Source organism: Cnephaeus nilssonii (assembly GCF_951640355.1).
Source record: "Cnephaeus nilssonii genome assembly, chromosome: 7".
Lineage (NCBI taxonomy): Eukaryota > Metazoa > Chordata > Mammalia > Chiroptera > Vespertilionidae > Cnephaeus > Cnephaeus nilssonii.
Window position 1 is genome coordinate 79,187,754 of NC_137078.1, and position 20,237 is coordinate 79,207,990.

General features: G+C 51.9%; 1 protein-coding gene across 1 annotated transcript in view; it reads left to right on the forward strand.

Annotated features, from left to right (window-relative positions):
* Nucleotides 1–7,877: 7,877 nt before the first annotated feature.
* EPHA10 (EPH receptor A10) overlaps nt 7,878–20,237 on the forward strand; it is a gene marked incomplete at both ends in the record, with an annotated part of 31,884 nt that continues 19,524 nt past the window's right edge. Inside the window, 5 exons of the mRNA XM_079776094.1 lie at nt 7,878–7,983; nt 10,063–10,127; nt 10,905–11,583; nt 16,252–16,407; nt 16,944–17,291. Coding sequence (XP_079632220.1) covers nt 7,878–7,983; nt 10,063–10,127; nt 10,905–11,583; nt 16,252–16,407; nt 16,944–17,291 — 1,354 coding nt within the window. The remainder of the gene's footprint in view (nt 7,984–10,062; nt 10,128–10,904; nt 11,584–16,251; nt 16,408–16,943; nt 17,292–20,237) is intronic.

Consider the following 20,237-nt stretch of genomic DNA (forward strand, 5'->3'; position numbering starts at 1 on the left):
GGGCCTGGCAGAATTAGCACTCAGTACCTCCACGGGTCATTCCGGACTCTGAGCTCCGGAGGGCAGGCCCAGGTTGTGTTTTCCTTTTTAGATTTCTAGGGCTGCAAGAACAGGGTCTGCTCCTCAGGTCCCAGGGCTGTTTGTTGAACCAGACTCTGGTGTGATGTTCTATAGACAAAGATAACTCTTCCAGTCCGCACGGATGGAGCTCCTACTCCGCATTAGTCACTATTTTATTCATTCAGAAAGCAGTTTGGTTCATTGTCTGCTTCTTCACTGGTCCGTAATGATAGCAACTGTGTTTCATCGGTTGCTCTATCTGTAGTGTCTGAAAACAGAGCTTGGCATAAAAAGTATGCACCTGATTCTTCTTAAGTAAATGAATTGTAGGAAAGCCAGGAAGAGGAGGCACAAGACTGGGAAATGTGGGTAGGTCTGGAGCCCAGGAAAGTGAATTTGAGAGAATTCATGGTAGTAAATATGAATTAAGTAGAATGCTTTCAGCTCCAAGTAGCAGACCTGATTCAAACTGGCTTACTCACTATGGAATGTATCATGTCAGTGCAGGCGGCCCAATGGTAGGCCAGAGTGCATAGACATCGATTTTTTGTTCCACTAATTTATGCATTCATTGGTTGATTTTTGTTGTTTTTGTTGTTATTGTTAATCATCACCTGGGAATATTTTTCCATTGATTTTTAGAGAGTGGAAGGGAATGGGAGAGACACACAGAGAGAAACATTGATGTGAGAGCAACACATCGATTGGTTGCCTCCCGTATGCCTCCCAACAAGGGCCAGGGATGGAGCCTGCAAGTGAGGTACATGCCCTTGATCAGAATTGAACCTGGGACCCTTCAGTCCATGGGCCAATGCTCTATCTACTAAGCAAAACTGACTAGAGCCATTGGTTGATTCTTGTATGTGTCCTGACGGGATCAGACCCACAACTTTGTTGTATCAGGACAATACTCTAACTGAGCTACCCAGCCAGGATGAGATTCTGCATTTCTGATAAGATCTCAGGTGGTGTGCTTCTGGTGGTCTCAGCCCCCATTAAAGTACAGGAGGCTTATTACTCCACATTTTGAGGCGTCTTTAAGTAGGCTGTTTTTCGAGATGGTTAGTCCAGAGGTTCAACGACACTGGGGCATCAGATAATCTTGTCTATGGTTTCTTTGGCCTTCCCGTCATGGTTGAAAAAGAATGGAAGCAGGTCCTACCTGACAATATCCAGACATAGGAGAGGAAATGGCTGTCTTATAACCCTTTTAAAGAGTAAGATGAACTTTTCCGGCTGATTTCCCATCACTTCTGATTGGCTAGAATTGTGTCATATGCTGCTTAAGCCAATCCCTTGTCAAGGCCACTCAGAGAAGGGTGAATGAAACCAAAAGGGAGGAAATAAGCGTGAGTTGGGTAAACAGCCAAAAATGTCTCCCACATCTGCTCAGAGTTTATTCTCTTCGTTTTCACTGTGTTGAGAGAGCCCCCCTTACCCTATTGTGGCAGGAGATGGCAGATATTCTCTGTGGCGGAGAGATCTCTGGAGTCGCAGGCAAAGCTTGATTACAGTACACCACACTTGAGTCCACGCCTTGCCCAATCCAATCCGCATTGCCAGCTGCTCACAAATGAGTGCTCCTCGCACACTGCCTCATCCCTCCCCCACCCATCCTACAGTAATGCTCTGTGGTCCTCCCTGGCAGGACTGTTCTCAGCTACCATCTGACATGATTTCCTACATCTAAAAAGAGCCCAACATTCAAGCTACATCAGTCTCCTTTCACTGTTCCTCAAGCACTCTGTTCATGTCTGCCTGTAAGTCTACACTTCAACTCGTCTCTTTTTCCGAATAAACTTTCTTTTTCCTTCCTGTTCAAATTCCACCCATCACTCAAGAGCTCTTCCAGACATGGTTTCTCAGTCCCAATGGGAGGGAGCAGAAGCCCTGTTTTAGGATACTTGATTACCCACAACCACACTCCCATTCTCCCACCAGTCTTGTGTCACGGGTATTGCCATTCCCCATTTTACTGGTGAAGAAAAGGCGGAGAGAGGTAGAAAGAGACTGGGCTGGGGTTCAAGCCTACCCCTGCCCGTGCTCTGAATCACTGTGCAATACTATCTCCTGAACCTGGCACAGTAAACGTTAGCCAAGTGGGGTTTTTTTTAGTTTTTAAAAAATATATTTTATTGATTTTTTTTTTTACAGAGAGGAAGGGAGAGGGATAGTCAGGAACATCGATGAGAGAGAAACATCAATCAACTGCCTCCTGCACACTCCCCACCGGGGATGCGCCCGCAACCAAGGTACATGCCCTTGACCGGAATCAAACCCGGGATCCTTGAGTCCGCAGGCCGACTCTCTATCCGCTGAACAAAACCGGCCAGGGCAGCTGAGTTGTTTATGAACTGTTTCGTATACTATGTTAGTGGCCTCGTGACCCCAGCTGACCATGCCTGAGGCTTGTAGAGCACAGTGGGAGCAGGAAAGTACCCACTAATGAAAACCCACCTGGGCCTTCAGAGACACCACAACAAGCCATTGTCACGGGCAGACCAGAGTTATAAGGGGCCAGATGCTGTAAGTAGGCTGAGGTGAGCCCTCTGTCTACAAAGAGGAAAATGAGGCAACTATACTATAAGAAGAAGAAACCAGAGAAATATGACCCTGGGAAGAAAAAGAAAGAGAGAGCAAACAGATGACTTCTTTTAAATATATATTTTGATTGATTTCAGAGAGGAAGGGAGAAGGAGAGAGAGATAGAAACATCAATGATGACAGAGAATCATTGATCAGCTGCCTTCTGCGCGCCCCTACTGGTGATCGAGTCCCCAACCCGGGCATGTGCCTTTGACCGGAATCGAACCCCGGGTCCCTTCGGGCCGACTCTATCCACTGAGCCAAACTGGCTAGGGTTAAGACTTCTTTTAAAAGGTTAGAGCAGCTGCCTCACTATCTGACAGTCTCCAGACCCAGCTCCATCTCCTGCCAATTTGTTCAGTTCATTCTTGGGAGATGTGTCCATGCACCCGATAACTTCTCTCTCTTTCACTTGAGGTTTAAATCTTTCTGTCTGTGGCAGATAGACCCTACAGTGCTCCCTATGATTCCTGTTCCCTGGTGTCTTTCTGAAATCCGTCCCACCCCCATGTCAAGATGCAGCAGCTCCAGGTGTCAAATGCAGACATGACATTAGGAGGAAAACTTTTTCTAGAATCCCCAATTCAGAAAGCCATGGTTGCAGCACACACCCATGCCTAAGCTAAATTCAGACATGGAATGGCTGAAAAATGATTAGCCAATAACAATCTTTATTCATCCCTGAACTTGGAGATAGCATCATTTTCTCTGAGCAAAGGATTGCAGTAGATAAACAAAACTGGGGATTTCTCAGGAACAAAAAATATGAGAGGGAAGAGGTATTGGGATAGATAATCAACATTGTTTACCTTGCCAACAGATACACTTACTTTCTGTAAAGGTGTGTGTGAGTGTGTATCATGAAGGGTATAGGTCAATCTATTAACAAGATTTAAATTTTGAAATGGGAATGTGTAGAGTGAATGGATATTTTCACTTTTTACTCAGGAAATTTTTGTTAGTTTATATTACTTTGGTAATTCAAATTTGAGAGGACTGCTTCAATCTTGAAGTTGGCTGATCAGAGATAGAACTAAGCCTGGCCAGTGTTGCTCAGTGGTTGAGCATCAACCTATGAACTAGGAAGTCACGGTTCAATTCCAGGTCAGGGCACATGCCTGGGTTGTGAGTTCGATCCCCAGTAGGGGGCGTGAGGGAGACAGCCAATCAGTGATTCTCATCATTGTTGTTTCTATCTTTCCCTCCCTCTCCCTTCCTCTTTGAAAGCAATAAAAATATTTTTTAAAAAAGAAATAGAACTAAGATTTTAAAAAAGAGAAAGTCAGAGAAGCATCTGTTGATGGATCCCATTCCCACCCATGCCCCCCAGTACAGTCACTCAGGTACCAGAGCAAGTTTATTCCCACTGAGGATTTGGAGGCACAGGGCTCTCAGAGCCTGATGCCATCAAATATTCTAACCATCCCACCCCAACTCCCTCTCCTCACACTCTCAGCACAGCCTGCACATCACAGGTCGGCTTCCTGTGCACATTTCCCTGCAGGGGAAGAATTTGCTGGACGTGGCAATGCGAGCATTCTGGCCCCCTTGGCAGTTCCATTTCTCATCGCATATTAACACATCGGTTCTGATAGCAGGATAGGAGCTGAGTTAGTATGATCTGCTCCCCAGCATATAGACTCTCTCTTAGTACTATTAAGCCAAGTTTATGAGCTTGGACCATGATGAGTCCACCAAGGTAAATGTCACCTCTGAGGCCACTTGGTAGCAGGCCAGCCAGCCTGCCCTGATAATATCCCTGTCTCTTCAAACGCATTTCCTTCAGGTTCCTTGCTTTCTAGCCACAGTCATCTCAAAGGGTGTCTCTTTCTTGACCCCTCATTCTGTCTTTCCCTCTATGACTGTTTCTCTAAGTCTCTCTTTTCCTACCTCACCAGCGAACCTTCCTTTATCCTTTCCCTTTTCTTTCCTTCTGTTGTTCACCTTAATTAGCCATAGAGTTGAATAATAAAATACACTGGAACTATGTGCCAAGCACTGTGTTGGGCCATATATAAACTACATTCCAACCTCACGATGACGCTGAAAAGTATTTTCATTCCTACTTTACGGAGGAGGAAGTAGAGGCTCATGAGGCTGTGTTGTGTTTGATCATCTATAGGTTTTCTTTGTTTAATTTTCAAAGTCAAAAAACGTTTTGTGTTTCTTTTGTCTTAGGAAAATACAGTGTAAGCGTTTGCTTATGCCTCCATCTTATTTTTGCCAGTGAGTCTCTTGTCCTAGAAAAGCATTCACCCTGACGGGAAGCCTGTGACTCCTTCCTGCCTCACGCAGGTCTGAGCTCTCCCGTGCCACCGGGTGTGTGGTCCTCCAGAGTCTTTCTTCCTCCTCCTACCCCATTCCATCCCAACCAGAGCTCACGCCCATGCTGGGGCATCTCCTGGGAACGGACCCACACACCTGAAGCCATCTCACCTGGGGAGAGTTAGGGTCCTGTCCACCTGAGCTTGGCACTCTTGTTGCTCACTTTGCTTTAGGGCCTGCGCACCTGGTGTGTGCAAGTGTGTGTGTACTGTTGTGCCATCTGTGTACCCCGCTCACTTGCCACAGTTACCCTTATGAGAACACTACAATGGGGACACATTGATGTTTCTCTCTGTCTCTTTCCCTCCCTTCCACTCTCTCTAAAAATCAATGGAGAAAAATCCTCTGGTGAGGATTAACAAAAAAGAAAACTCACCCCATCCAAAAAATACCTCACCCCCAACCCACCCCCATGTTTCCGGGAGGGATCTAACCTGCCCTTGGCTGACTGGCCCCAGCACTTAAAGGCGACAATAAACCATGGCTTAGTTTCCTTCTAAGGGCCTTCTGAATTTCTTCATGAGGTGTCTATTCTGCAGCCTCCTGGTAGAGTGGAGTCGGCCCTGGAGTAACTCTTAAGATTGGGCTGATTTGCATATATCCACATACATCGGGGCTTCTCCATTTTGTTTTTATTGTAAATGAACTGTTCAGAGGAAGAAAGACCGGGCTTATTTCACTACATTTTCACTCCTTCTTTCCCCCATGCCTAGGGTCTAGATCTGGCGGTGCCCCCGGGGTGCCTACAGGTGTGTGTGGTGGGAGAGGGTGGGAACCAGATTCTTGAAAGCCAGGGGTTTGTGGGGCAGTCTATGTGGCTTTCCCCGGAAACCCCCCCCCCCCATAGGTTTGGCCGGAGAACGATCCTTGGGAAGCTCCTAGGGAGTCTACATTTTGCTGTAGCCATAGGGTCAGAGCCTCTGTGCTGAGGTCCCCGGACTCAGGGAAGATGCCATAGCTGGCGCTTAGCGACTGCAGAGGGGACGGGACCTGGTTTTGAAGAGAGGGTGAGCAGTGACGGAGTGAAGACTCATTTTGAAATGAAAGGAGTCCTGGGTCTCTAAGCAGCTTCTAAAAATACCATCTCCTAGCGCTGGGGGGCAGGGGGAGGGGGAAGCGAGCGTGAGGAGAATGAAGATGGGAAGCAGGTGGGGGTGTAAGTCAGGTAGATCTGATTGCAGAGGCCCTGTCAGCATCCGAGGACCGGCCAGACCACACACCGCCTTCTGCTGCCTCGGCGGGCTTCTGTCTCCAGCGGGTCCCAGCCCTAGCCCTTCCTGATGGCCTTCCTGTCTACAGGCAAAGAAGCCCTATCCTCCCAGCCCCTTCTATGGCCACTGCCCAGCGAGCATGTCTGTGAGCAAGCAAGTGTGCTTGTAAACATACTACACACACACACACACACACACACACACACACACACACACAGAAATGACACATGAAAGCAGCTTGTGCATGGCTAGTGGTCTACAATGCCAAAACATTTAATTACACGTATGCTTGAGGAAGTGTGGATGGTGGCAGGAACGGGGCGATTGGCCGGAGTATCCTCTGCACAGAGCGTGGGACCCAGTCAGTGTTGGTGGGAGGGTGAGGAATACACACATACAAAATGCAGACACTCCAGCCAACAGGTCACGGAGACACAAGACACATTCGTTCTCAAGACTTCTTCAGCTACCAAAGGGAGCGGGGTTTGGGGCCACCCCCCAAAAAAGAGCTCTGAAAAGCCACAGGGTGGGCGGAGCTTTCTCCGTTCAAGTTCAGCCCAGATGGTGGCGCTCAATAGCCGCCTCCCTCGTCCTAGACGAGGGCCCAACCCTGCCCACACCAACGCCTTAAACCCTCCGCGGGCACATCAATGACCTTCACGAGATAGAGGTCGTGTTTCCTTGCGGCTTCTCCGGCGCTGGTGGAACTCGCCGAGGATCGCTCCGCCTCTCGAGCAGAAGCCTAGCAGTCCCGGCCGCAGCCCGCTTCGCCGGTCCCCCGGGGTGGGCGGAGAGGGCTTAGCAGAGGGGGAACTCCAGGCTCGGAGCCGACTGGGGACACGGCTGGCTGTGGAGAGTGCTGCCTGTGTCCTGGCAGCAAGAGCAAGAACCCGTGAAATTGATCGTTGATGCAAAATCTTACCACCGCCCTATCCCGGCATCCGCATGGTTTCCCAGCTTCACACGTGTGGCTGGTAGGGTGGGAGTCTTTCTTTCCCACTTTGCTCTCTTCCCAAGCAGCTCCCGGGGGCGGGGTTGGCCCCTTCCTCCGGCCGGGGTGTGTATGGTGTGTGTGTGTGTGTGTGCGTGTGTGTGTGTGACGAGGGCGGGGAGCTAAGGGAGCCGGATCCAGCCAGGAGACACCGGGAACCGCAGACGCTGGAAGAAGCCAAGGCCTGGGAGAAAGCGGAGCTCCCAGGGCGTGGGGTCAGAACATCCAAACCCCTGCAGGTCCTGGGAACGAGGGGCCTTCCAGGCTAGCTCAGAGGCTGCAAGTGTCGCTGTCTCCCCGAGTTTCGCCCCTTTTTAAGCCACGCCCACATCATTTACTTCTCAGTAATGAGGGGGCTAAGGTTTAGCCCTCTGGACTACCGACGCCAGTTCATCCTCCTCCCCAGGAGCCCAGCCAGCGCTCAGCACTACCCCACCCCCACAGTTTGGAGACTGGAGGGACCCCTTCCTTTCCCCTATCTAGTTCGCTGTTCCGCCCCTGGCCTATGAAACTCCGCCCCTCTACCCTCTGCTGACGGTGATTGGTGGAGCTCCAGCGGCGGTGCCTAGTGATTGGTTCCCATGGATGACGGTAACCGGTGAGGTCCCGCCCCCAGCTGGCGCCGGGGTCTGGGGGCGCTGCTCAGCGGTGCTGGGGCTGGCGCGGCTGGAGCCGCGCCGCACTGACAGCTCGGTCTGCGGACCATGGAGACCGGCGCCGGCCCACATCCGCTGCGCCAGTTCATTTGCCTGGTGCCACTTTCTCTCGCGTTGCTTTTGGGACCAGGGAGGCCCGGGACCGCCGAGGAAGGTGAGACTGGCGGCTGTTCTTGGAGCCTGGGGTGCCAAAAGACAGGGGGCTGAAAAGCGGGAGTGCTGGCGAAGGAGTCCTATGGAGAGACTGGAGTCTGTCTGTATTGGGGTTTGAAGCAAGCGGGCGCGGGAAGCAAAGAACTGGAGAGACAGAGGAAAAGGTGGCTAAGCAATAGAAAAGAGAGGGGCATCGAGGAGCTCCGGGTCTGGAGACCTGGGAGGCTGGGGAAGAAAGACACCAGCAACTGTGGGAGCCAGAGGCGGTGGTCCAGGGGCCGTGAGACAGACCGGCTGAGCAATTGGAGGTGGGAGGTGTGGGGGCGGGGAGAAGAGAGCAGAAGAGAAGGGGGATGCCGAGGTGAGATAGGAGTATGGGGGGACGAGATGCAGCCCGAACAGCGGGGGCTAAGGGACCACTGTGCAGCCAACTGGAGGTGGAACGCTGCTGCTGCAGCTGCTGCTGCTGGTGGTGGTGGTGGTGGTGTGTGTGTGTGAGAGAGAGATGGATCATGGAGCTGTCCGCAGTGCTGAATCTGGAGCGTAGACTATGCGGAGGGGTCCTTGTTGCGGGTTTGGGGCTGCCTGCGGTACCAGTGCCCGAGTCTTGCCTCTGATTCTGAATTTGGGGGAGCTGTACGCTTAGTTGAATCCAGAGGCGTCATATCCAGGTGCATAATCCTGAGGAGTTGGGATTTGAGGCTTTCACGGCGAGGTTGGTTGGGGCGCTGGATTTCTGAGGCTTTCCAATATGAAATTTCCTATGTGCTGTCAGTTACATTGAAATCCGCTGTTGGCGATGCTGCCCACTGTCGCTGATGCCTTTGGGGCCAAACCTTGTAGAGGCCCTCACTCTGGAGCCCCATCCCTTGCGTAAGCTCCAGATGAGTAATCTTACAAGATTTGTGTGTGGTCTGGGCTCCTGTCTCTGAGCTGCTGCTATGCTGTCCAAACCTGTGCTTTTCTGGGACCCATACTGAGAGCAGAATTCAGACTTCTGAGCCAATGCCTCCTGGGGGCGGGGAAATGACTCCAAGCCTCTCTGGTGCAGGAGGGGTCATGGTTTTATATATAAAAGGACCACGGCCCTTCTTTCAAAGGCAGTGGAGGTGACAGCCCTGGGAAGGAGGGTGGCTGGGGAAATGAGAAATTTTTATTTGTTATCCCCAGAGGCCCTGAAAGCCAAAGTAAAAAGGCTCAAGTTTCCTCCCTGGTGACGCCACACCTCAGAAGAGCCCCTGAGTCTACATGAATCCTGGGCTGTACACAGGTGTCTTCTGATATACTCACTCTCCCTCTTCTTGATGCTTAGTTAAAATTCAGAAAAGCTGGGAAGGCTGGGGGGTGTCACTGACAACACCCCCCCCCCCCCGCAATTTTATAGGCAACCTTAGAGTACTTGTCATAGGCTCTGTGGCAGGCTGAATAATGGCTCCTCCCAACAGGTCTGCATCCTGATCCCCACACCTTTGAATGGCATCCTAAATGGTAAAAGGCTTATCAGATGTGATTAAGGAACTTGAGATGGAGAGATTATCCTGGATTATTTGGATGGGCCCAGTATAATTGCAATGATCCTTATAAATGGGATGCGGGAGGAGTCAGAGCCAGAGGAGAAGGCAATATGATGACAGGAGCAGAGACTGGAGTGATGCACTTTGAAAATGGAGGAGGAGGCCACAAGCCAAGGAATCAAGGTGGCCACTAGAAGCTGAAGAAGTCAAGGAAATGGGTTCTCCCCTCTGAACCTCCGGAAGGAACCCATCCTCTTGACACCCTGACTTTAGATCCGTGAAACTGATTTTCAACTTCTGACCTCCAGAACTGTGAGAGAATAAATTTCTGCTCTTGTAAGCTGCCAAATTGTGGTGGCTTGTTACAGAAGCCACAGGAAATGAATACAGGCTCCTTCCCTAATCATATGGCTACCCCTCTCTGGACTTGAGCCTTCATGAAGTGGAAAAAACTTGTCTGTGTTCTTTGTCACATTCGCCATCCCTTCAGTTAGCAAATTTACAGTGACCCCACCAAAGGTCCACCCTCCTGGCTTTCTGACATCTCTGTTCTCCCCTCTCCCTAGTCATCCTCCTGGATTCTAAAGCCTCCCAGGTTGAACTGGGCTGGACTGCACTGCCGAGCAATGGGGTAAGTGTAAACCTTTCCCCCCGCTGTCACGGGGATCCTGTGGTGGTCCAGGACTCAGTCCCTTTAGCTCCCCATGGTTACATCACATCAAAATGCTCCTTGGAACATGTGGTCTGCAGCAGCCCTGGCTTCAAGCCAGAATCGCCTATTAGAAAACGTTGAGTCTTCAGTCAGACAGTAAAAAACAAACAAACAAAAACAAAACAAAACAAAAAAACATAAGTGAGGCAAGAACTGTCTGTGTCTAGCAACAGAAATGTGGCCTCTGGATGGAGCCAATGCTAGACAGTGGCCTTACACACGGTAGATACTACAAGCAATGTTGTTGATTGATGGATTGATAGAACAAACAAGACTTGGAATTCTAAAAAAGGCTTGGAAAGAGGGTCAGAGTGGGGGGATGTGGCATGTGACAGCAGGTTGGTGTCATGGGAAAGGCCGGGTGGAGAGCCAGGAGACTCCAGGCACCATTTCTCCCTCTGCTCCTAACTCCACGTGTGTAGCCAGTCAAGCCCCTGTCACTCGGAAGGTTCAGTTGCCCCATCTATTATAAAACTTACAATTGGACTCGGTTGTCTCCAACGTTTCACCTTGCTTTGCATCTTATAACCTCAGGGGCGTGTACAGGGAGTGGTGGGGGCCAGCGTGGGTAGGCGGGAGAGGAGAACGCGAAATGGTGGGGCAGGGGGTGTTCAGCCTCCGTCACCGCCGGGACTCTACCTACGCGGGGCGCCCGGGCTCTGAGCTGCCCACATCTTTGTTCTTCCTCCTCCTCAGTGGGAGGAGATCAGCGGCGTGGACGAGCACGACCGTCCCATCCGCACGTACCAGGTGTGCAACGTGCTGGAGCCCAACCAGGACAACTGGCTGCAGACCGGCTGGATCGGCCGCGGCCGCGGGCAGCGCATCTTCGTGGAGCTGCAGTTCACCCTGCGCGACTGCAGCAGCATCCCCGGCGCCGCGGGCACCTGCAAGGAGACTTTCAACGTCTACTACCTGGAAACCGAGGCCGACCTGGGCCGGGGGCGTCCCCGGCCAGGCAGCGGCCGGCCCCGCAAGATCGACACGATCGCAGCCGACGAGAGCTTCACCCAGGGCGACCTCGGCGAGCGCAAGATGAAGCTGAACACCGAGGTGCGCGAGCTGGGGCCGCTCAGCCGGCGGGGTTTCCACCTGGCCTTCCAGGACGTGGGCGCATGCGTGGCGTTGGTCTCCGTGCGCGTCTACTACAAGCAGTGCCGCGCCACGGTGCGGGGCCTGGCGGCGTTCCCGGCCACCGCGGCCGAGAGCGCCTTCTCCACGCTGGTGGAGGTCACCGGGACGTGCGTGGCGCACTCGGAAGGGGAGCCCGGCAGCCCCCCGCGCATGCACTGCGGGGCCGATGGCGAGTGGCTGGTGCCGGTGGGCCGCTGCAGCTGCAGCGCCGGATTCCAGGAACGCGGGGACGTCTGTGAAGGTATCCGGCCAACTAGGGGGTGTGGCGTGGGGGTGTAGCGCGCGGGTGGCAATTGGGAGAGAGGGTGCCCTAGAGGAAAGCAGCAGGAGGTGGGGGGTGGAGAAGCCGTGGGCTGGGGAGCCCGGAAGTCCTGAGCTGTCGTGGAGCTTCCAATGGGTCCAGCTAGGACCAATGAGTGAAGTTACTAGGAGGTGAATTTGACTCCCAAAAAAGGGACATTAGGGGCCTATATTTCAGACGCTATGAAAAACGCCTCGCAAGGCCTTCCCATTTATTCATGGCAATAAAGTTAGTCATCATTATCTCTGTTTTGCAAATGGGGAAACAGAGGCTCAGAGAGGCTAACACATTTGTAAAATTAGGAAACGGGGAACCAGGATTTGAATCCAGATTTGCCTAACTCTCAAGCTGTTTCTTTTACACCATGGTGCCTCCCTATGCATAAGGAAGAACTCACCCCGGCAGCTATGGGCTAGTGGCATTGGCTACATTATAGGGAATGGGCTACCTGTCACTGACAACATGCCAGTCAGAGGCAGCCAAGAGCATTCTGAGTTAAGAGGTTGAGTGCAGAAGCATGGAGGCAGGAGAGAATGTAGCACGGTTGGGGCTGGGCAAAAGTCAGCCTGGCTGGGACAGAGGGCATTTGGGGATGGGAGGGGTGATGAAGCTGGGGAGGGGGTAAGGGCAAATCATGAAGGGTCTTGAACACTGGGATAAAGAGCGTAGACTTTATACTTTAGACCATGGGGGAATATTTGAAGACGGAATCTGACATGTTCAGATTTGTATTTTCAAAAGATCACTCAAGTGGCAATTAAAAAGAAAGGATTAGAGAAGGAAGAATTAGAGGCCAGAAGACGAGGAAGGGAAAGGATACAACAGTCCAGGAGAAGGAGCACAAGGTCTGAACTAAGGCAGCAGCAGAGATCATTGAGAGATGAGGACGGTTGTGACAGTGAAACAGCATCCACAACACTTGGTGGCCATGTGATACAGGAGTCCTTTTTGACTCCGATGCTTCTGGAGAAATGAATGGGTGGAGGGTCATTCACTGGGGTAGAGAACACAGGACATGGGAGGACATGTTGAATTCATGGTGTCCATGGTGCATTCGAGTGGGGGTAGCTAGAAAGTGGGTCTGGAGCTCAGCAACAGGGAGGTAGATGCTACTTGAATTTGTGGGTGTGATTGGGACAGATCAAGGAGAATGTGTGGGGTAAGAAGCAAAAGGCCAATGATCAAGTCTCACAGAACAGCAATATTTAAGAGGAAGTGTAAGAAATGGAGCCCACCAGGAAGGCAGTGATCAGAGGTTGGAGAGTGTGAATTCATGGAGATGGAGGTGTCTGGGAGGGAATGGCCTACAGTGCTGGGGAGCAGTCAGGGGAGGTGAGGACGGGACCATGTCTGCTTGGTGAGAGCAGTCTCAGCTGAGTGATGGAGAGGGCGACCCGCTGCAGGAGGGTGAAGGATGAAGGGAGCAGAGGAGCGAGAGTCAGAATATAAACAACTTCCCAGAAGGCTGGGCTTGAAAGGGGAGGACAGGGCGTGGTATCTTGGGGACACTGTGTGGGGTGAGAGTGGATTTTTGCTGTAGAGGAGAGCTTTGCTTATATGATAAAGGAAGGAACCAGTGGGGTACCAAGAAGGGGGTGGTAGGAGCGGACTGCCTCAGGGGGGGAAAAGTATTTTATTACTGCTGTGGGTTAGAATAGCTGACACATGTTGCTAATAAAAGCAGACCATGTTTCAGTTAGTTTTATTGTTTTTAAACACTATATAGGCAGGGCCTACTGTCTGTACTCTAAATGGATTGCTTTTTTTTTTGTTGTTGCTCCGCCCCTGTGTTCTGCCACTGGGAAGAGCCAGTAGAGAAGGCGAGTGTAAGAGTTTGGAGGTTAGGTAACTGATGGGATATAGTCTGGGAGGAGATGAAGGGGTGGGATCCAGAGTGAAGGATCCACTAGGCTTGGAAGGAAGGAAGGAGAGGGTGTGGACAGAGGTGGATTTGATGGCCAGATATTGAGGGAATTACCAACTGACCGCCTCCCTTCTTTCTATAAGGTGGGAGGAGGCATCTGTGCCAGTGGACAGTAGCGTCCTGGTGGAACTCCAGAGCCCAGAACAGCACCTGGCTCATAGTAGACGCTTAAAAAAAATTGAATGAATGGATCGGGGCTGGAGGGGGAGGTTTAGATCACACACATCCACCCAACACACTCAGAAGCCCAATCCCACCCTGGAGCTGTGCTGAGTTCCCTCTCCTCAGGCTGAGACCAAAGCTCACGTGTCATGGCATCAGCTCTGCCTTGGGGAGCAGGGAGCTGGGGAGGATGCCAAGGAAAGCGTCACAGGGAGGTATTATTTTAAACTGGGGTTTGGAGAAGCCTGGGAGTTTGCCAGGAGAGAAAGGGTGTAAGACATTATAGGACAAGACCCTGAGTTGTGAGGGAAGAGTTCATGGTGGCATGGGTGGTGTGATGGCCGTGCGGAGCTGTTGGAGGGGAAGTGAAATGGTCAGAATTGTACTTAGAAAGTGAAGGCCTTCCATGTGCCTTTGTTTCTCTCTTTAGTGATCTTGACTCTTGCTCCCCCTCTCCCAGCCACTAGAGAAACTGTTGAAAGACGTGGGGAGGAAATCAGGGTGTCTAACCTGTGTCTCCAAACCTCTGTAGGACTCCCTTGGAGCAGATGCCCTTCAAGGCTCCACAGGGCACACGGAGACCCTGTGATGTGGTGGCATTAGGGGGACGACAGACAGGGAGACTGACTGGGGCTCAATATGAGGCAGCGCTTTCTAACTGCCAGTGTTGCTTGCAGCCTCAGAACAGGGTGGGCTGCCCATGACTCAGTATAGGAGCAAAGGCTACAGCTACTGCTAGGAGAGCTGCTGGAGGACTGGGCCAGCTGAGCTAGATGACCTCTGGAATTCCGACTGTGACCTTGAGGAAGAGAGGGCGGGGCTAGCAGTCAGGAGTCCCTTCTTGAGTCTGCCCCTCAACACAAACCTCTTCTAAACAAAGCCTCTCAAAGCAGAGATCACCAATGCTGTCCCTGATGGGACCACCCATCTCCCAGACACAGATGCTCACATGCACGCAGAGCAAGGGAGCTCCTAGCCTTCTCTCCTGACAGCTGCGAGGCCCTGCAAGCAGACCGCCTCTCTTACTTTACAACAGAGGTGAGCAGGCCCTGGTTGTCATTGTCATTTGACTGAGGGCTTCCTGAGACCAGAGAGGCAAAGGAAGTGGCAGTGCTGACACTGGGAGCCCAGGACTTCTGAGTCCCAGCCGGGGTCACTGCTGCTCACTACTCTCCAGACCACAGAGTTAGTGGGTTCCGTGCTTGGTTCTGAGGCAGAGAGGTCCAAAGGCTCCTGGGCTACTGGGTTGCCCAGGATTCTAGGCAAGATGGACCCTCCAAGCCTAAGCCTTCCAGATGAGGGAAACCCTCAGCTCTGCCCCTCTTCTCCCAAGCAGGCTGAACGTCCTTCCCAAGGGCCAGTCTTCGTCCCTTCCTTTATACTACGTCCTCCTGGTGCTGGAGAGCAGCCAGCCTTCCATAACCAGCTAAGTTTCAGGGGAGGGACAGGGAAATCCTGATGGAGCTAAGGAGCATGGGAGAAGCACCCGGGCTCCGAGAGGAGGGGCCTGGAGCCACTGCTTCCTTCCCTGGCCCAGCTGGGGACACGTTTCTTTAAGTGGGTGTGTACAGTTTCCATTTCAGGCTGGTGATGGGAGAACAGTAATTACTACCATTATTGTGTAAATGTTGTCTCTACTTGGCTAAGCAGTTTACATGTTTTATTTCGGTTAATCCTCCAAAAACCTGGGGGAGGTATTCCACAACAAGGCTCAGAGAGGTCAACCGAGTTGCCCAAGACCACACAGCAAACAAGTGGCTGCAAATCCAGGCTGTTCCGTTTTCAAAGCCTGTGCTCTTAACAACCCGCGTTCTGGGTGAGGTGAGGGAAGCAAAGTAACTGAGAAGATGCCTAGACGAGAGCTAGTAACGCTGTCCATCTTCTCTTTCCAATCCCTGCCCTCCAGCTGGCTGGCCCCACTTTCACACTGGAACCAAGTGTGTGAGTGAGGCTTTATGACGCCTTAACCCCGAACAGTGGTGGGAGGACGAGCTTTGACAACAGGTGTGCGTCCGAGTGTTTGTCTCTGTGGCTGGGAGGGTGTGGGCGTCTGTCCCTTGGTAACCGTGGAAGTACCTCTCTTCTGTCCTCACATCAAGCCTGGAACGTTTGCCTCGTTTGCTTCCAATGGGCACTGGGACCCTGGTTGGAATCCCACCATTTACCAGCTGTGGGGACATTGGGCAAGTTACTTAACCTCTCTGAGCCTTAGTGTCCTCATTCTTAAACTGGGGATCCAGCACATACCTCACAGACTGTTGTGAGGATTACAAGGATTACTAGCAGTCAAACAGTGTTCTAGCCCGGGTTAAGCTCTCCGAGTTGGGTAGTATGGGGCTGCTCAGTCAGGAGCTACCACGCCACAGGGCGGTGCTGGGGTAGCTGAGGTCCTTTCTCCCACCTTCCCCACCACAGTTAGAGGAGATCAGCCCCACCCTAAGGAGGGCAGGCAGGAAGGCGGGGGAGAAAGAAGCTGTGGAGCACCCCCTCCCCCGTCCTTCTCACGCGGCTCCTGCTTGCAGCCTGTCCCCCAGGGTTTTACAAGGTATCCTCCCGGCGGCCCCTCTGCTCCCCGTGCCCAGAGCACAGCCGGGCCCTGGAAACCGCCTCCACGTTCTGCGTGTGCCAGGACAGCTACGCGCGCTCGCCCACCGACCCGCCCTGGGCCTCCTGCACCCGTGAGTCCCCCTCGGGAACGCACTGCCCACGGAGGGTGGGGGGCGTCTGTAAAGTCGGATCAAAGTGTTGGTGAGGGAGGGCTGGGGGCTCCGCAGTGGGGAGGGTAAAGGCAAGCTAGAGGGGTGGGGTGCAGGGAGGGGAGCCTGGGTGGGAATGGGGGCCCGGGCTTTGGGTGGGAAAAACCAGAAAAACGGGGAGCATGCCGACAGCGGGAAGAGGCGGGGCTTCTAGGCCCCCATCCGCCCCTACCTCACCTCACCGCCCTCTCCAGCCGGGAGGCGGGCTCACTTTGTTCTCGGCCCCCAAACACCCATCCTCCTCCCCTCACTCCCCTCCGCCCACCCCACCATTCACCTCGCCCCACTGCCTCATCCTACCCCCTCGCTGGGCCCCACGCGCCCCGTCCCGCCCCCTCGCGGGGCCCCACGCGCCCCGTCCCGCCCCCTCGCGGGGCCCCACGCGCCCCGTCCCGCCCCCTCGCTGCCCGCGCCCCCACCCCAGCCTCGCGGTGACCGCGCCGCCCTGTGCCGCCCAGGGCCGCCGTCGGCGCCGCGGGACCTGCAGTACAGCCTGAGCCGCTCGCCGCTGGCGCTGAGGCTGCGCTGGCTGCCGCCGGCCGACTCGGGCGGCCGCTCGGACGTCACGTACTCGCTGCTGTGCCTGCGCTGCGGCCGCGAGGGCCCGGGCGCCTGCGAGCCGTGCGAGCCGCGCGTGGCCTTCGTGCCGCGCCAGGCCGGGCTCCGCGAGCGCGCGGCCACGCTGCTCCACCTGCGGCCCGGCGCGCGCTACACCGTGCGCGTGGCGGCGCTCAACGGCGTCTCGGGCCCGGCGGCCGCCGCGGGAGCCACCTACGCGCAGGTCACGGTCTCCACCGGGCCCGGGGGTAAGGCCACCCCGCGCGCCGGGCCTCCCTGCGCCCCCGTGCGGCTCCCGCCCCCGCCCGTCCCCGCGCGCCCCACGGGATCATCCCCACACCCCGCAGCCACTCCAAGAAACCGCAATCAGTGCCAGCGCCGCCGCAAACAGGCGCCCAGCGTCTCCAGCAGGCGAAGTGAACCCCCAAACCCCCGACCGCGGTGATCCCCACCCAGGCCAGCCCCTTCCCGAAGGCCAGGCGGAGGGGTGAGGGTGCAGGTGACTCCCTGCCGCGGAGCCCGCGGGGATGAGAGTCCATGGGAGCCAGTGGGCGCTCCTGACTGCGCAGAAAGCCTTTGCCCCGGAGTTGCCTTGCCTTTGCTTTCCCAGGGAAAGAGAGGTGGAAAGTCCCTCAACCGTTCGTCTTCCCTTTTAAAAACGTCAGTAGGAAGCAGAATCGTACCTCCTCTCCTGTCTCAGAGGGACCCTCCATCCCTCAGCCTCCAAAAGAGTTTTGTTGCCTTGGTCAGCCTCTTTCCTGGTCCTGGAGAGGAGCTAGGAAGCTCTAGGGTCAGGCTGTAGGGGCGATAGAACTGCGATGAGGAAATGAAGACCTAGAACCCTTTTATACTACACCTTCTTCGTTCTTGAAATTGCTTTTGATTTGTCTCTCACTCAGCCGGGGTTCACCTTTTGCAAGAAGGCTAAGTGGCCCAGCCGGTGAGGCTCAGTGGTTGAGCATCCACCTATGAACCAAGAGGTCACGGTTTAATTGGGGTCAGGGCACATGGATCCCCAGTAGGGGGCGTGCAGGAGGCAGCCGATCAATGATTCTCTCTCATCATTGATGTTTCTATCTCTCTCCCCCTCTCCCTTCCTCTCTGAAATCAATAAATATAAATTTTAAAAAAGCATAAGTGAGTGGTATAGTTTCTGCCTTCCCATATCTGAGAAGATATGATTGGTTTGTGACTCAGCTTTCCTGTCTTCTGATAGTTGTATTGCAGAAAGTCTGAGGCCAGGAATTTTCATTCCGTTGTGTTTGAAACCACTTGGAATTCACTTCTAAATGGAAGGAAACTGTACAAAAGTGTTTGAAAACACTTGGAAATCACTGATAAACATCAGCAAACAGTGTAGAAGAGTGTGACCACACACACACACACACACACAGGCGTGCGCGCGCAGCTGTGCACATGCACATGTGTATAATTCTTTAACCTACTGATGAAAATAAAATTTAACCAGTAGCACGCTATTTTCATTGAGTTTGGCTGGAACATAGTAAAACTTTTGATTTGCACATCTTTTTTTATTCCTGGAAAAAAATATTTCCAGTTATTGCTTTGACTGGGACTTCTGGTAACTCCAGTATCTCTCTTAAGAATCTCTCTAAGCCTTGGGTTGTACATTCATTTTCTGATCCTCAAATCTTGTCACTCCCTTTATCATTTTTAGCTCTTAATCCATTTCCTTTGCCTTTTGGGAAAAGATTAGCCAATTTGTCTGGTTTTCTGGAGCAACAGTTCTGGTTTCTTACTATCTCTGTGTGATTTAACATTTGCTATTGCATTTACATTTTAAAAATTCAGTATGGAAAAAAGCACCCATAATTCTATTACCCAGAGATAAGCAACTATTAATATCTTGGAATATATCCTTCCACATTTTTTCCTGCCTTTTTTTTCTGTCTTTATCTCAATACCCATATATAGAACTATCTACTAGAAAATCCTTTTTGTATAATACTATATGCAATACAAACTTTTATCTGGTATTTCATATTAACAATCCTGTTTTTTTTTATAGAGATGGATTTAGAAATTATGTTAAGGAAATACTCTATTTCCAGGAAATACTCTTTATTTTTATTTATTAACAAAAATATGAAACGTCCACTGATTGAATGCTGCTTTATGTTTGGCACTGTGCAATGTGATTTTCTACATTAATTCATTTAAATGGAATGATAATCATGTTTCAGACGATGAAACTGAGGTCTGAGAAGCGAAGTGAGTTGTCCAAAGTCAATTAGCTGGTAAGTAGAGATCAGTCTTTGAATCCAGGTCTGTCTACCACCAAAGCCCCTTAGCTATATAATGCTTCCACTTTTTAAAAAGTGAACTTTCTGTAAAAATAAGGAATGGATGCTAATTTTATAAAATGCCTCTTAAGCATCTTTCAAGATGACCACGTGTTCTCTTCTCTTTTGACCTATTAGTAGGGTGAATTCTATTAATGGATTTCTCTATGTGAACTCTCTTTGCATTCTTGGATGACTAGAGGCCCAGTGCACGAATTTGTGCATGGGTGGGGTCCGGCCGGCCGCCCCGATCGGGATACCCTGCTGGATATGAGTGCATTATTCTTTTATTATTTTGCTGAATTAATTTGCTTGAAGTTAATATTTTTCTCCACCTACATTTATAAGAGAGATTTGTGTAGTGTTTTTTATTGCATTCTTTGCCAACTTTTGGCATTGTGGTGATTCTGGCTTTGGGAAAGGCATCAGGAAGAAACTCTTCTTTTTCTCCTCCTCTGGGACAATTTAAATAGCACAATTATACATTCTTTGAAGGCATGGGTAACTCTCTGGGACATGCACCTTTTTTTGTGGAGGGGAGGGAAGTTTGATGATATTCTCAATCTTTAAAGTACCCACCTGGCAGCATACATAGTTATTACAATATTATTGACTATATTCCCTATGCTGTACTTTACATCCCCATGACTATTTTGTTACTGCCAGTTTGTGTTTGTTTTTTTTTTTGTGTGTTTTGTGTTTGTTGTTTTTTGAGAGAGAGAGAGAGAGAGAGAGAGAGAGAGAACATTGATTGGCTGCCTTCTGTATGTGCCTGACCAGGGGATCAAACCTGCAACCTAGGTCTGTGCCCGGACCAGGAATCAAACCGGCAACCTTTTGGTATACGGGATGATGCCCCAACCAGCTGAGCCACACTAGCCAGAGCCCAAT